General features: G+C 49.5%; 1 protein-coding gene across 1 annotated transcript in view; it reads left to right on the forward strand.

Moving 5' to 3' along the window:
• Positions 1-2141: 2141 nt before the first annotated feature.
• The window catches only part of CDH13 (cadherin 13), a 1257603-nt gene continuing 1243808 nt past the window's right edge, over positions 2142-15936 (forward strand). The window contains exon 1 of the mRNA XM_060253738.1: positions 2142-2323. Within this exon, the coding sequence (XP_060109721.1) occupies positions 2243-2323 (81 nt within the window). The 5' untranslated portion in view covers positions 2142-2242. The remainder of the gene's footprint in view (positions 2324-15936) is intronic.

The following is a 15936-nucleotide window of genomic DNA, read 5'->3' on the forward strand; positions in this document are numbered from 1 at the left end:
GTGGGGGAAGAAGGCATAGGAGATTGTAAGAGATATAAGAGAGCCAGTTTGGTGTAGTGGTTAAGTGTGCGGGCTCTTATCCCGGAGAACCAGGTTTGATTCCCCACTACTCCACTTGCACCTGCTGGCATGGCCTTGGGTCAGCCGTAGCTCTGGCAGAGGTTGACCTTGAAAGGGCAGCTGTTGTGAGAGCCCTCTCCAGCCCCACCCACCTCACAGGGTGTCTGTTGTGGGGAGAGAAGATATAGGAGATTGTAAGCCGCTCTGAGTCTCTGATTCAGAGAGAAGGGTGGGGTATAAATCTGCAATTCTTCTTCTTCTTTTATGCCCCAACCACTGACGCAGAAAAGGGTGAAGTGGACCATTTCTATCAAGATCTACACCTTTGTCTGAACACTTTGTACCTTCCCAAAGACACTGTCTCTTATTTTTCCCCTTCTACCACAAGTCCAAGAGCAAAATCTGCAGCTGGCACTGAATGAGTTATTTTCTTTCTTGTCACTGTTTCCTCATCTTCAGCCCCCCTGTCTATCGTATGCAAATAAAAATAGCCTATATGTTATCGAAGGCTTTCACAGCCAGAGTTCATTAGTTGTAGAATTTCCAGGCTGTATGGCTGCGGTCTTGGCATTGTAGAACCTGACGTTTCTCCAGGAGCTGTGACTGACATCCTCAAGAGTTATATCACAGAAGGCCAGAGTTCTCTCTGTGTCTAAGTGAGAAGAAGATGGTAGGCAGGTAATTTATATCTACTCAGGAAGGTGAGCATTCAGCCCTACCTCACCTTCCTGAGTAGCTATAAATTACCTGCTTACCATTTTCTTCTCACTTTGACACAGAGAGAACTCTAGCCTTCTGTGATATACCTCTGAGGATGCCAGTCACAGCTGCCGGCAAAACGTCAGGTTCTACAATGACAAGACCACGGCCCTACAGTCCAGAATAATCCACAAGAGCCGGTTTGATGTAGTGGTTAAGTGTGTGGACTCTTATCTAGGAGAACCGGGTTTGATTCTGCACTTCTTCACTCGCACCTGCTGGAATGGCCTTGGGTCAGCCATAGCTCTGGCAGAGGTTGTCCTTGAAAGGGCAGCTGCTGTGAGAGTCCTCTCAGCCCCACCCACCCCACAGGGTATCTGTTGTGGAGGAGGAAGATAAAGGAGATTGTGAGCTGCTCTGTGACTGAGATTTGGAGTGGAGGGCAGGATACAAATCCCAATATCATCATCAACAACAACAAAAAATAGCCTACCCTGTAAGATTGTTGTATACATGGCTGGTTTTGAGCGCTGTGCTCTTCAAAGTGCCACCCAAGCGTTGAGCATTACTATGAAGCATTAACAGGAAACCGTATCTCATTCCAGAGAAGAAAAGTTTGGGAGTGGGTTTTTTTTGGGTTTTTTTGCAGTCGAAGGACATGGACTTTTTTCAGAACTTCCCTTTGCAGATTTCCGCTCCCTGAGCCCGAAAAGCCAAAGTCCCACCGTCGCTTGAGCAGTTAATAAAATCTATTGCCCTATGATGGATTTTTTTGTCAAGCAGAATTGATCTGTCCTCCTAGTGATTTGCGAGATGGAGTGAAAACAGAAAATGCAATCAGGGTGGTTGTTTTTTTTTTTTATCCCCCCCCCCCCTTTCCCCTTTGATGCCCCTGAAAGAACTCTGCTAGGCCAACCTTCCAAGGTTCGAAAGTATCTGGAGGCCGGGCTGGCCGTTCCCCGTGATTTATCGAAAATGAAACAGACCTGATTAACATTTTAATGGAGAGGGCCTTTCTATGGGCCCCCGGCTGCTCCAAGGAGCTGTTCTTTTATCCCCTTCCGTACCGATCCATTCCTTCTAAAGGGGGAACCCTAGACCCTTCCACCCACACGCCCACTCCCACCCACCCTGGAATCCATAAAGGGTGATTTCTTAACCTATTCGTGGAGCGCGCGGATGCAAAAGAGCTTTCCAGAGGTGCCCTGCTCCGCGCGGGGCGCGCGCCCAATATTACGCGCTGCAAAAAAAAACCAAACCCGAGGATGATTTGTGAAGAAATCATCCTTGTAAAGCTATTGGCTCCGGCCATCCGCCTCTCTCTACCCAATGCTTTGGCGATGATGCTGCTGATCTATTTGGGAAGTTGGCGAGCTCGGGAGGCAGTCCTGCGCGCTCTCTCTCGCTCTCTCTCTCCCCCCTCTCTCCCCTTCTCCGAGGCTGTTCCACAGTGAAAATATGCTCAGTGCAGCCGAGCGCATGAATGGAAAAGCCGCTGGTCTCTTCTAGGCTGTGCAACATGCAACGCCGCGCTCCGCTCGCCCTCGCCTGCCTCTTGTCCCAGGTAAGGGTTTTGGGGGTTTTTTGCAGGCTTCGTTGGGAGGGGGGGAAGGTGGTGATTTTTGTGGGGTTTTTGCTCAATGCATCTCTCTGTGTGTGTGTGTGGGGGGGTTCTCTTCCCCTTCTGCATCCGGCGGCTTGGAAGTGTCTGGTTTCCTCCACGGGAGCAAGGGGAGCTGGCTGGCTGGCTGGCTGGCACGGCTCTCGCCTCTCAGGCTGGGGAGAAGAAGAGAGAATCGCCGCGAGGAAGGGATGCCCGGGGGGGGGGGCTTGCGAGGGGCGAGGAACCAGCTGCGCGAGACGCGCCCGGGGTGCATGCCCGGGGGGCTTTTGCCTCTTCCCCCCCCCCCCGGAGGCGAGCAGGGGATCCCTCCAGTGGATCCGGGGAGATCCAGCGCTGCAACTTTCATCCGCCTGCCGCTTGCCTTCCGGCGGCTTGTGCCCGGGATCGGTTAGCAGCAGATCCTTTTCAATGGATTGACTGATGACCTTTTTGGGGGGGGGGGGGGAAGGGGGAAAAATTATGCGATTAGAAGACGGGCAGCCTGAGCATTGAAGCGGGTGCACGGAGAGGTGCGCCTCTGGAGTGTTTCTCGAATTGGGCATTGCGCGGGTGGCTCTCTCGAAGCTCCCCTCCTGAACTGGAATAGATCCCCTCTCGCCTCTGCCAGACAGGCAGGGGAGAGGAGGAAAGAATCCCACCCAGCCTGCTGGCGCTGTCAATCAAAGCGCCAACTTCTGCTCCCTGGGCTGGGTTTTGTTTCGCTGCCCCTTTATTTTTATTTTTTTTATTTTTTGCAGTTGCAGTCACCGTTTCGGGTCTAGCAAGCCTTGGGTGATGTTTTGGGCTCCTTTTGTCGGGCGACCGTCCTGCAGCTTCTTGGCCCCCCCCCCTTTGATGCCCCCCCCTCTTGAACTCATCCAGGGTCCACGTTGCTACCATCCCGCCACGATGCGGGGGGTTTTGTGGGTCCGCCTGGGACCGGGGGAGTTGACTTGCTTGGAGCCTTACCCCTTAAGGAGATGGTTGGGCCGGAGGGAAAGGCATCTGGGTGGCATAGCCTTCGCTGGTTTGGTGCCTGTCTGAGGTCTCCAGGAATTCAGGCAGAAGAGGTCTGCCCTTTCCCATGTCTCACAGTCCATCCCCTCCTCCCCTGGCAGACAACATGTTGCAAACCTGTGCGTCTTTCCTATGACTTTAAACCCATCTGTTGCCTCCTCTCCAAGGATTTCCTGTTGTCAGTGTGCAGGCAGGCAGGATTAGAAAGAACGGGCAACTGCAGGGCTCTGACCAAGGCAGCTTAGACTTCCCAAAGCTTCTGTGTTCCAGATCTTGTTTCTACTGGACTCGGATCTAGCTGCAGGGTGCGCATCAACCCATGGCGGGCGGTTGGGCGCACAAAGTTGGGTCGCCGGAGGAGTCGGCTTGTTTCGGGCTGGGGAATGGGTGTGACACGAGTCCGAATCTGCTGCTTGTTGGCTTCCCCGGTGTTTGGGAAAGGCTCCTGGAACCATGTGAGCAGACGGTCTTGGCAGATGTTGACATAACCCATGCGGCCACGCAAGCTGTGGGGGGCTATGCTACGTTGTCGCCACGTTTAAATGATGCGTGGTTGATGAACGGTGTCTGTGGTGTCGAGGGGACGTGGAAGATAGCTCCTCGTGCATGTTGGGGATGGCTGTGATGTCTTGGAAAGTATGTTGGTCTAGGGATGGGTGTGACGCCAGCCTGACTACTGCTCGTTGGCTAAACCGGTGTTGGGAAAGGCTCCTGGAACCCAGTGAGCTACAATCTTGACAGAGGTTGACGTAACCCATGTGGCCACATGACCTAGGGGGGGGGCTACGCTACACTGTCACCACGTTTAGATGATACTTGATTGATGAACTGTGTCTGCGGTTATCAAAGATTTCAGGTTTTCATGGCTGGTAACATCATTAGAGTTTGTAGAATCGTTTGGGCTCAAGTGCCGTGTTCTACTGGAGAAAGTTTTTCTTCCAGACGTTTCGTTCTCAGCTGCGGAGAACATCCTCAGTGGCGTTGCAGCCGGAGCAGGCGCTCTGACCTTCTTGGCTGCTGTGCGTTGAGTGGGGCCAGGGCTGCTGGAGAGCTGCTATTTCTAGGCTGGAGGGGGTGTGGTGAAAGGGCAATTGGTTTGTGGATGTGCCCATTGTTTGGTGGGGCTTCCTGGAAGGGTAGTGATAAGGAAACTGGCTGTTGAATGTGACCATTGTTCTGTGTTAATTGCTGTGAGGGTTGGAAGGGGTGTGAAGGGGTGTGTCTGTAGTGTCGAGGGGACGAGGAAGATAGCTCCTCGTTCGCGTTGGGCATGGCTGTGATGTTATAAGCCTTGGAAAGCATCCAGTTAGCATGGGACCGAACCCATGCTGTAGACTCACGGTTAGCAGCTTGTGTAAAAATGATGGAGTGAGTTTGGGAGCTATTGTGGGGAGATGTTCTGAAACTGGGAAGCCCTGGCATGGACTTCTGACGTGGCACCTAGACGGGGAAGTGAAATGAGATGTTAGGAATGTGCAAGTGACATGTGGAAGCAATGTGGAGAGGACTGCAAGCCTGTACACAGAAGTGTTTAGATGGGACACCAGAGGAAACCCAAAGGATCCACAGGATTGAGTCGTTGTGGCTGCTCGTTGCCGGCACATGGCAAATTGTGGTGCTTATACTGTCTCTACATGGAGGGAAATGTGAGATATGCCTTCTTCAAAACATGTAGCTTGACTCGCTTGCTTGATCTGTCCAGTTTATAGTCACCCACAGCGTGAGACATCTTAAGAGTTCTATTCATACTGCTTTGGAGTCCACTTTGCAGATGCCTAATGCATCCTCTTGGTCTTAACTTTTGTTGGGTGTCAAGAACCACATGGGGAGGCAGATAGTGGTTGGTTCAGGGAATGGCTGTGGCTCAGTGGTAAGGCACCGCTTTGAATGCAGAAGGTCCCAGGTTCGATCCCTGGCATCTCCAGTTAAAGGGCCAGGTGGTAGGTGATGCGAAAGATCTCTGCCTGAGACCCTGGAGAGCTGCTGCCAAGCTCGAGTGGACAATACGGACTTCAGTAGAGCAAGAGTCTGATTTAGTGCAAGGGAGCTTCATGTGTTGGTTCAGGAAGGAAGTTGTAGGAATGTTTGTAGCAGCCAAGAAGATTAGGTCATGGTGTGCTCAGCTGGTGGTCAGGTTTGCAAGTCTGTGCATACTTAACAGATGGTAACACAATGGCACTTCCAAGTATAGTTTAAACCATGGCTTGAGTTTATAACAAGCTTGTTATGAAATTCTTAGGGGTCTCTCACCTTGGTTGACCTCACAGGGCTGTTGTGAGGATAAGAACATAAGGACACGAGAACAGCCCTGCTGGATCAGACCAATGGTCCATCTAGTCCAGCATCCTGTCTCACACAGTGGCCAACCGGTTCCTCTGGAGGGTCAATAACAGGGCAAAGAGTCCGAGGCCTTCCTAAGAACACCAGAAGAGCCCTGCTGGATCAGACCAATGGTCCATGAAGTCCAGCCTCCTGTCTCACACAGTGGCCAACCAGTTCCTCTGGAGGGCCAACAAGAGGGCAAAGAGGCCAAGGTCTTCAGATTAACATCAGAACAGCCCTGCTGGATCAGACCAGGGGTCCATCTAGTCCAGCATCCTGTCTCACACAGTAGCCAACCGGTTCCTCTGGAGGGCCAGTAACAGGGCAAAGAGTCCAAGGCCTTCCTAAGAACATCAGAACAGCTCTGCTGGATCAGACCAGGGGTCCATCTAGTCCAGCATCCTGTCTTACACAATGGCCAAGCAGTTCCTCTGGAGGATCAAGCATTGCCCTGAAAGGCAGCAGCTAAACGTAGCCAGTTTGAAAATGACACAGGGCACAATCTTCTCTCAAGCCGGGCAGCTCAGCTGAAATGTTCAGAGTGCTCTCTGACAGCTCCCTAGAAAGGTGGCATGGTGTTTCCCTCATTTGCATGCATGTGTAATGGTCTGCCTTCCACACTGTCCAACAGGACCGCCATAGGAAGACCCAATGGCACTTTGGGCTTTTCTCCTGCCCCCAGCTTGTTTCCATGCTAGAAGCAAGTGTCATCAACAACTCTGATAGTAGGCTCATCAAGTCCCCTGAGTTCTGCAGCGGGGGGCTTTCACACGCACGCAAAAGTCCCTACCATGCCATAGAGCTTTCCCTCCCAAATGGCTAGAGCATCTGGGGAAACCATAGAGTTTTCCCGGTAACACCTAGAGCGGCCCCATGCAACATTGCCGTGACGTCACTTCCGGGTGACATGATCGCACCGTCAATGTAGGGGGAGGTTCCCCCCGCCAGCCCAAAGTGGGCCAGTGGGTTGGGAACCTCCCAGGCGGGAGAACCCTCACCCAGACCAGGGGCTTGGCAGCCCGACCTGATAAGACTTGCCAACCTCCAGGTGAGCAACAAAACAAGAAACAACGGCATATGGTTGAGCAGCAGCAGAAATCAACACCGTCTTTGTTTCTGTGGTTGCTCAACCTCCAGGTGGGGCCTGGAGATCTCCCCAAGTTACAGCTGATCTCTAGACAACAGTGCTGAGTTCCCCTGGAGAAAAAAAAAATGGCTGCTTTGGAGGGTGGATTCTGTGGTATTGTGCCCCTCTGAGGTCCCTCCTCTCCCTAACTGCCCCCTCCACAGGCTCTACTCTCACATCTCCAGGGATTTCCCAATCCAGAGCTGGCAACCCTAAATTCCGAGCATCTGCAAAGTGTTTTCTTTCTTGTCACTCACTAAGCCCACAGCGTATTTCTAAGCAGGCGTGGAATTCCAGCAGGAGCACCTTTGCATATTAGGGCACCGCCCCCCCTGCCCCCGACGTAGCCAATCCTCCAAGAGCTTACAAGGCTCTCTTTTTTTTGTAAGCTCCTGGAGGATTGGCTACATCAGGGGTGTGTGGCCTAATATGCAAAGGGGCTCCTACTGGAATCCCACCCCTGTTTATAAGAGGTACGGCGTCTAATATCGGACCGTAGCTCTGTTTAGCAGAGTTGCATACTGTGACTGGCAGCGTCTTTTCCAGCCGAGGCGTTTCACATCTCATGTTACCTGAGGTCCTCTTAGCAGGGCTGAACATACATGCAAAAAACATGTGCTGAGCCTGCTCAGCTATGGCCTCTCCCCGCCTAAGCGTGTGACTTCCTGGCAGTCTGGAAGTCAAGGAATCTCTTCTTTTTTGGAAACAAAACAACTGCTGGATTGTCCCGGCGCCCTTAGATAACCTCATTTTTGTGTGGCAGAAAAGGCCTGGACCAAGAGGCGTTGGCGAGAACGCATTCAACAGCTGGCGAGCGAAAGCGTTGCTATTTGGGAGGGCTCTCGGGTGGCTTGTTTGACTCAGCCTGGGAAAGACTTTTCACGCTGCCGGAGAAGTAAACAGCAGAGCGTGGGGCGAGCTGCCGGTTCAGTCGTCTGGCAGAGATTTGGGTTGTAACACTCTTGCAGTGGTGATTACTTTCTCTCCTCCCCCCCTTGGCAGAAGCGACAACTCATTCTGTGATCTCCTGCAAAATGGAAGCAGCGAACATTGATCTTGATCAACTGATTTATAAGCCGTATAAATCTGTTGTTGCAGTGTCGACTTCCAGAGGGGAGTATAATTCGGTTTAGAAGTAATGACCCGGGCTGCGGTCAGCGTTTGCATCTGTCAGAGACGTGCGATTCTTTTCTTCTACTCGGGAGCATGAACAGGACCACGTTACATCTCAACACATAGAAACAGCTTGCGTTATTAATGCACAACATTTGTATAGGACCTTGTCCCAGATGGTCAGAACGTAAGAAGAGCCCTGCTGGATCAGACCGATAGGCCATCTAGTCCAGCATTGTGTCTCGCACAGCAGCCAATCAGGTCCTCTGATTGGCCAACAACAGGGCACAGAGGCCGAGGCCTTCATAAGAACATCAGAAGAACCCTGCTGGGTCTGACCAGTGGTCCATCTAGTCCAGCATCCTGTCTCACACAAGGGCCAACCAGTTCCTCTGGAGGGCCAATAACAGGGCAGAGAGGCCGAGGCCTTCCTAAGAATGTCAGAAGAGCCCTGCTGGATCAGACTAGTGGTCCATCTAGTCAGCATCCTGTCTCACACAGTGGCCTTCCCCTGATGTTGCCTCAGATATTGACTGCCTCTGAACAGGGAGTTTTCCTTTAGTCACCGCGCCCCGTAGTCAGCCACTCATAGGCCTATCCTCAAGGAATCTGTCCCAACCCCCTTTTAGAGCAATCAGGAGCTTTTTTTTTTTGTAGCAGGAACTTCTTTGCATATTAGGTCACACACCCCTGATGTAATTCCTGCTAGAGCTTACAGGGCTTTTAGTACAGGGCCCACTGTAAGGTCCAGGATGATAGGCTACATGGGGGGGGGGGGCTAATATACAAAGGAGTTCCTGCTACAAAAAAAGCCCTGAAGCTATCTATAGTTGCCTGGGGAAGGCAATGGCAAACCAGCCCACGAAAAGTCTGCCAAGAAAATGTCGTGATGTGACATCATCCCCTGGGTCAGTAACGACTTGGTGCTTTTTATGGCATCACTACATTCTCTAGCAGCAACTTCCACATTTTAATCACTTGCAGCATAAAGAAATATCTCCTTTTGTCTGTCTTGAATGCAGTGCCCATCATTGGAGATCCTCGTGTTCTAGTATTTGGGGAGAGGGAGAGGGGGGGGGGAAGTCAACTCTCTTCACTCCATGCATATTAAGCCACACCCTTCTGGTGTAGCCAAGCCTTCAAAAGCTGACAGGGCTCTTCTTACAAGGCCTACTGTCAGTTCTAGGAGGATTGGCTCCATCGGGGTTTGTGGCCTAATATGCAAAGGAGTTCCTGCTACACACACACACACACAAGAACTCCGGACATCTGTCAGAACAATGCGGCACGATTCCTTTTTCACAGATGGGGACAAGTGAGGTTAAGATGTGCTCAAAGACTGTGTCTTTGTACGCCCCCTAGGAACAATAGTCTGGTCGGGCTGGGAGTAGAGTTCCAGTTGTGCTCTGCTTTGCAGAGTGTATATTAACTTATTGCATTTAACCTTAAACACAGAGCCATTACACCAGCTTTGTACCTTATATGAGGGAATGTGTCTTCTGAGTTGTATTTTCTCTTGCTGTGCTTCTGCAAGCGCGCATCTGGATCATGCGCTTATTTCTAGGACGGAGATAACGTGATGAATGCCCCATATGTGTGCTGCTGCGGAATGCATGTGCCGCTTCCCAGCCTGCGGTCAGTTGGATCTGGCACATCAGTGAAGCTGATGGACAGTAGGCTGAGAACGAACAAAAGGAAATCCTTCTTAAGCACTCCACAGAAAGTGAAAAGTGTGTTCTGGTCTGGTTTCCTTTCTTTGGAGAGCCAGTTTGGTGTAGTGGTTAAGTATGCGGACTCTTATCTGGGAGAACTGGCAGAGGTTGTCCTTGAAAGGGCAGCTGCTGTGAGAGCCCTCTCCAGCCCCACCCACCTCACAGGGTGTCTGTTGTGGGGGAGGAAGGTAAAGGAGATTGTGAGCCGCTCTGAGACTCTTCGGAGTGGAGGACAGGATATAAATCCAATATCTTCATCTACCTCACAGGGTGTCTGTTGTGGGGGAGGAAGGGAAAGGAGATTGTGAGCCACTCTGAGACTCTTCGGAGTGGAGGGTGGGATATAAATCCAATATCATCTTCTTGATATTTTAGAAGATGTGTTTGTTCTGCATTATGATGTACCCTGATAAGATTGGTCATGAGGTATATAAAGATTTTCTTATTGGAAATGAAAATTTATTGCTTGTAGATGTTCCTTCCAGCATTTGGGTGATGCTTTTTTTGCCTTTTGTACCTGTAATGAAATAATAATAAATAAATAAATGTAACAGCAACAACAATAATACTATAAATGGCCCATTTGTTAGGATTGGCAAGAAATAAATTTCTGAGAATCTAGAAGTCTCAAAAGGAAGCAGTTTTTGTTTTGTTTGTTTTAATTGTAATGCAAAATGACGGCAAAGATAATATACCTGGAAAGTTATTTTTTTTTAAAAGACATATACAGTGAATTATAGAAACTGTGCAAATGCTTAACCTTTTTGTATTTCTCCAGAAGAGGGCTCCCTGCACAGCAGGAAAACTAGCAGAGCCGTTCAAACATCACTCGGAAAGAAGGGTTGCAGCTGCAGAGGGAAGGAATTGTGCTGCTGTATAGAAGTGGTGTCAAAAGTGACCAGGGCTTGCATTCAAATAATCTCTTCCATCCTTCTTATGTGTTTGACGCTGATCTAATGCAAGAGTCGGTATTCACGACGTCAAAGGGACAGTCGTGCGGGATTGTTACGAGCGACAACCGAAACGTCGTAATTCATTAGTAAATGTTCGTTTTGTGTCTGCCTGTACTCTTCCTTTAAAGGAATGAAAACCAAGCTCTTGATATAACGTCCATCGAAATGACCACTGTGAGCAGGTTGTCTGTGAACAGGAGGCTCACGAGGATGCGCAATTCAGTTAATTGCGTATGCGGGACACCGCGATGCTTCAGACCTGCGTTGTGGTGCTTAGAATATTTTGGGTTTTCTTTGAGTGGGGAAATATGAAGCGCAGTTATGCCTCTTGGTTGGGAAGGACGGCGACGCGGAATGATTCAGATCTGCGTTAGGAAAATGTTTTGCTGAAAACTCTTTCCGGTCACGTGTTGCCAGGTGGGGCGGAATTAGAGGTGAGATGGGACAGTTCTGCATTATTATGGCTCTCTATTTGGTTTGTCCTCCCATAAGGCTTGGAGTCTGGCCGAGTGCTGTGTTTTCCCCAAGTGAGAGTGGATTCCTTAATGCGCTTTGCTCCAGATAAGATAGTTGAGATTTTTTTGCATCCAGGATACTAGTTCTGAAGCCTAAACATGAGATTCTCAGGCTCCTCGTTGTTATTTGAAGAGTCAGGGCTTGTTGCCCTCACAGAAATTGTTTTAACTACAGGCAGGGCTTGTTTTGTAGCAGGAACTCCTTTGCATATTAGGCCACACACCCCGATGTAGCCTGCACTACTATTGTGGTTCGTTGTTGTTCTGAACCAATCACCATCATTACGGGTCTTGAATCGGAGCCACCAAGGATATCCTGTATAAAATTACTGTGCCCAATGTTTAAGTACTGAATCTTGAATTAATGTTGTCTGCTGCATATTAGATTCTTGTATGAAATTCGCTGCCACAGGAGGTGGTGGCAGCCGCAAGCATAGCCAGCTTCAAGAGGGGATTGGATAAACATATGGAGCAGAGGTCCATCAGTGGCTATTAGCCTCAGCGTATTGTTGGAGCTCTCTGTCTGGGGCAGTGATGCTCTGTATTGGTGCAGTTTGGTGTAGTGGTTAAGTGTGTGGACTGTTATCTGGGAGAACCAGGTTTAATCCCCCACTCCTCCACTTGCAGTTGCTGGAATGGCCTTATGTCAGCCATAGCTCTCACAGAGTTGTCCATGAAAGGGCAGCAGATGTAAGAGCTCTCTCAGCCCCAGCTACCTCACAGGGTGTCTGTTGTGGGGGAGGAAGGTAAAGGAGATTGTGACCATTCTGGGATTCTCAGATTCAGAGTATAGGGCGGGATATAAATCCAATAGCTTCAATCTTCAATATTCTTGGTGCTGGGGGGGCACAGTGGTAGGGTTTCTGGTGTCCTGGCCCCACTGATGGACTTCCTGATAGTGCCTGTTTTTCTGGCCACTGTGTGACACAGAGTGTTGGACTGGATGGACCACTGGCCTGATCCAACATGGCTAGGAAGGTTTTTGCATTATGGCTCTCCAGAGGAACTGATCTCTGTGGCCTGGAGATCAGCTGTAGTTCTGTAAAGTGGCAACCCTAGCTCTGATACCTTTTAGTGTCATCTCCCCACCCCCTACACTAGCTGAGGCAAACTCCGTTATGGCAAATAAGCAAACATATGCAAATTTGCTTGGTACGAATCACTCCCTGTTGTGCCAGCAAACCATCGTTCGTTTAACGTAAAGCCAATCTCTTTTCCGAAATCTTGAGGGCCGGTAGGCTTCCCAATCCCCAGGTCCCAGCGGGGGATCCCCTGGTTTTACAGGCTTCCCCCTCCCCCAGCCAGCTGGCCAGCGGGGGAAGCTCCACCCCCACAGCCATTATGCACCTCCAGGAACGATTCCCATAGGGAATGATGGGGAATTGATCCGCGGGTGTCAGGGGCTCTGGGGGGCCTGTTTTTTGAGGTAGAGGTGCCAAATTTTCTGTATAGCATCTAGTGCCTCTACCCAAAATACCTCCCAAGTTTCAAAAGGATTGGACCAAGGGGTCCAATTCTATGAGCCCCAAAAGAAGGTGCCCCTATCCTTCATTGTTTCCTATGAAAGGAAGGAATTGAAAAGGTGTGCCGTCCCTTTAAATGTGATGGCCAGAACTCCCTTTGGAGTTCAGTTATGCTTGCCACAGCCTTGCTCCCGGCTCCACCCCAATGTCTCCTGGCTCCATCCCCAAAGTCTCCTGGCTCCACCCCCAAAGTCCCCAGATATTTCTTAAATTGGACTTGGCAACCCTGAGGGCCGGAATCTTCTTGAACCGGGTGCGACTCCGGCCAGTGAGCAAGCTGAAATGAGACACCCTTGCAGACGGAGGTCTCTGCCTTTCATATGCTGCTTATCTTCGGTGGCTGCAACAAACTTGTTTGGCTTCAGGCTTTCCCCGGCAGTCTGGTCAAAGCTGGATGTGTTCGGTTTTCTGTTAGGCCCAGATTTGGATCAAACGGCTTTATTATGAGCTGGCAGCTCTAATTTGACCTTCTCGACTGCCATTTTCCACCCTGGCGAAGCACACGAGTGGAATCTTCTTTTGAACAGCATCAGTGTAAGCAGACTGCCGAGGTTTTACTAGGATTTTTAATTTTATTTTCTCCTTCGGCTTGGCCAGAAGCCTCTCACAGCCGTGACTCATGGGGACATGGGTGACAATAACGCTGCTGAGGAATTACTGCTGTTGGTTGCATGAAGCTGGAGTTCATTTAAGGCTTTGGGGACCACATTTTTCTTTCTTTCTTTTTATTAACCACCTTTCTTCCTCACGGAGCTCAAGGCAGCTTACAATATAAATAAAATACATAAAATACCGTACATGCAGGCAGGGCTTTTTTTGAGCAGGAACGCATAGGAAAGCAGTTCCAGCTGGCTTGGTGTCAGAGGGTGAGGCCTAATATGGAAATGAGTCCCTGTGTGAAACAATGGTGATGTCAAGGGTGTGGTCCAATATGCAAGAAGAAGAAGATGAAGATGATATTGGATTTATATCCCGCCCTCCACTCCGAAGAGTCTCAGAGTGGCTCACAATCTCCTTTACCTTCCTCCCCCACAACAGACACCCTGTGAGGTAGATGAAGATATTGGATTTATATCCCGCCCTCCACTCCGAAGAGACTCAGAGCAGCTCACAATCTCCTTTACCTTCCTCCCCCACAACAGACACCCTGTGTGGTAGATGAAGATATTGGATTTATATCCCGCCCTCCACTCCGAAGAGACTCAGAGCAGCTCACAATCTCCTTTACCTTCCTCCCCCACAACAGACACCCTGTGTGGTAGATGAAGATATTGGATTTATATCCCGCCCTCCACTCCGAAGAGACTCAGAGCAGCTCACAATCTCCTTTACCTTCCTCCCCCACAACAGACACCCTGTGTGGTAGATGAAGATATTGGATTTATATCCCGCCCTCCACTCCGAAGAGCTCACAATCTCCTTTACCTTCCTCCACCACAACAGACACCCTGTGAGGTGTGTGGGACTGGAGAGGGCTCTCACAGCAGCTGCCTTTTCAAGGACAACCTCTGCCAGAGATATGGCTGACCCAAGGCCATTCCAGTAGGTGCAAGTGGAGGCGTGGGGAATCAAACCCGGTTCTCCCAGATAAGAGTCCGCACACTTAACCACTACACCACACTGGCTCTCCAGTTCCTGTTGGACTTTTTTCTACCAAAAAAAGCCCTGAGTACATAAATGGTCTGGCTGATGTTGCTGGGTCCAGTGATGGTGTTGCTTGAATTGACATGCGAACAAAGTTGCCATCTTGGTTTGGTGCATGCCATCTCAGGTTCCTACACCTGCTCAGCCTCATGATGTGGTTAATGCGATGCCCTTCCGCCTTCTACAATGGAGAAACAGGCCAGACCTTATGGCAAAGAATCAATGGGCGTAAGTCTGACATAAGAAACCGCAAAGTTAAAAAAAAAATGGTGGGGGAACACTTTAACCTTCCAGGACATTCAGTTGCTGACCTAAGAGCAGCAGTTGTCTTAGAAAGGAATTTTAAAGGGAGATTAGAGAGACTGCTGAATTGCAACTGAAAATGAAGCTCGAGGCAATGCATCCTTCTGGACTGAATCAAGACCTAAGTTTCCTGTCTCATTACCAATGCTGATTTCTCCACCCCTGCTACCCCACTTTATGTCACACCTGCTCAGAATTTATTTATTATTTATTTATTTAGTAGGCTTATATTCTACCCTTTCCCATGAATGGGCTCTGGGTGGATCACAATATACAGTAATAACGATAAAAACCTACAGTTCAGAGTTAAAACAATACATTAAAATTAAACAAGTAGAAACAATAAAAACAATAAAGTGCACCACAAAAGGGAAGGGCGCATCATACAGGATAAACAATTATAGGCCCATATTAAATGATGGTAGTAATAGCAGGATAGCGCTGTAGTAAGGCACAATGTCGCTACAAGGGAGGCCAACTGATGGAATAATAGCTGGAATAGGACTCCCACTGCCTCAGTCAAAAGCCTGGTAGAATAGCTCCGTTTTGCAGACCCTACAAAACGGCAGTAGCTCAGGTGGGGCTTGGATTTCCATAGGGAGCTGCTTCCACCAGGCAGCGGCCAGGGCCACAATCACCCCAGCAATTGTTACTCACCTGCTGTTAACATTCAGCATCTGAAATCACTCTGGTCTCCAATATGGACTCACTTTCTAACGGTATGTGAACATGTTAATTAAAGGCTATCCTTGTTACAAGAAGACAAAAGCTTCTGAACTTTGCTTAACTTGTACATTTCTGGTGCTGGCCTTGTATGGACACCGAAACGCCCAGTGGCACTTGGGTGGATGTCGCAAGAAGGTTTGAGAAGTTCTTGTGGGTCCTGAAGGAAACCTTTATTTCTCCTTACAGTTCTATGAAGCCTCACCCGAGTGTGTGTGTCATACTGTTTCCAACTTATGGTGACTCTGCAAATTAATGACTTTGAGAGAGTCCTGCTGTTAACAGCCTTGTTCAAGTCTTGCAAACTGAGGGCCACGGCTTCCTTGATTAAGTCGATCATCTCATGTTGGGTTTTCCTCGTTATCTGCAGCCTTCAGCTTTCCCTAGCGTTATTATCTTCTCCAGTGAGTCTTGTCTTCTCATGATGTGCCCAAAGTACAATAGCCTCAGTTTTGTCATTTTAGCTTCTAGGGAGAGTTCAGGCTTGATTTGGTTTAGAACCTACTTCTTTGTCTTTTGGGTACATCCAGGGCTCTCTTTTTTTTAGCAGTAACACAGTTCCAGCTGGCTTAGCATCAGGGGGTGTGGCCTGATATGCAAATGAGTTCCTGCCAGACTTGTTC

The sequence above is a fragment of the Heteronotia binoei genome, chromosome 14 (assembly GCF_032191835.1).
Source record: "Heteronotia binoei isolate CCM8104 ecotype False Entrance Well chromosome 14, APGP_CSIRO_Hbin_v1, whole genome shotgun sequence".
NCBI lineage: Eukaryota > Metazoa > Chordata > Lepidosauria > Squamata > Gekkonidae > Heteronotia > Heteronotia binoei.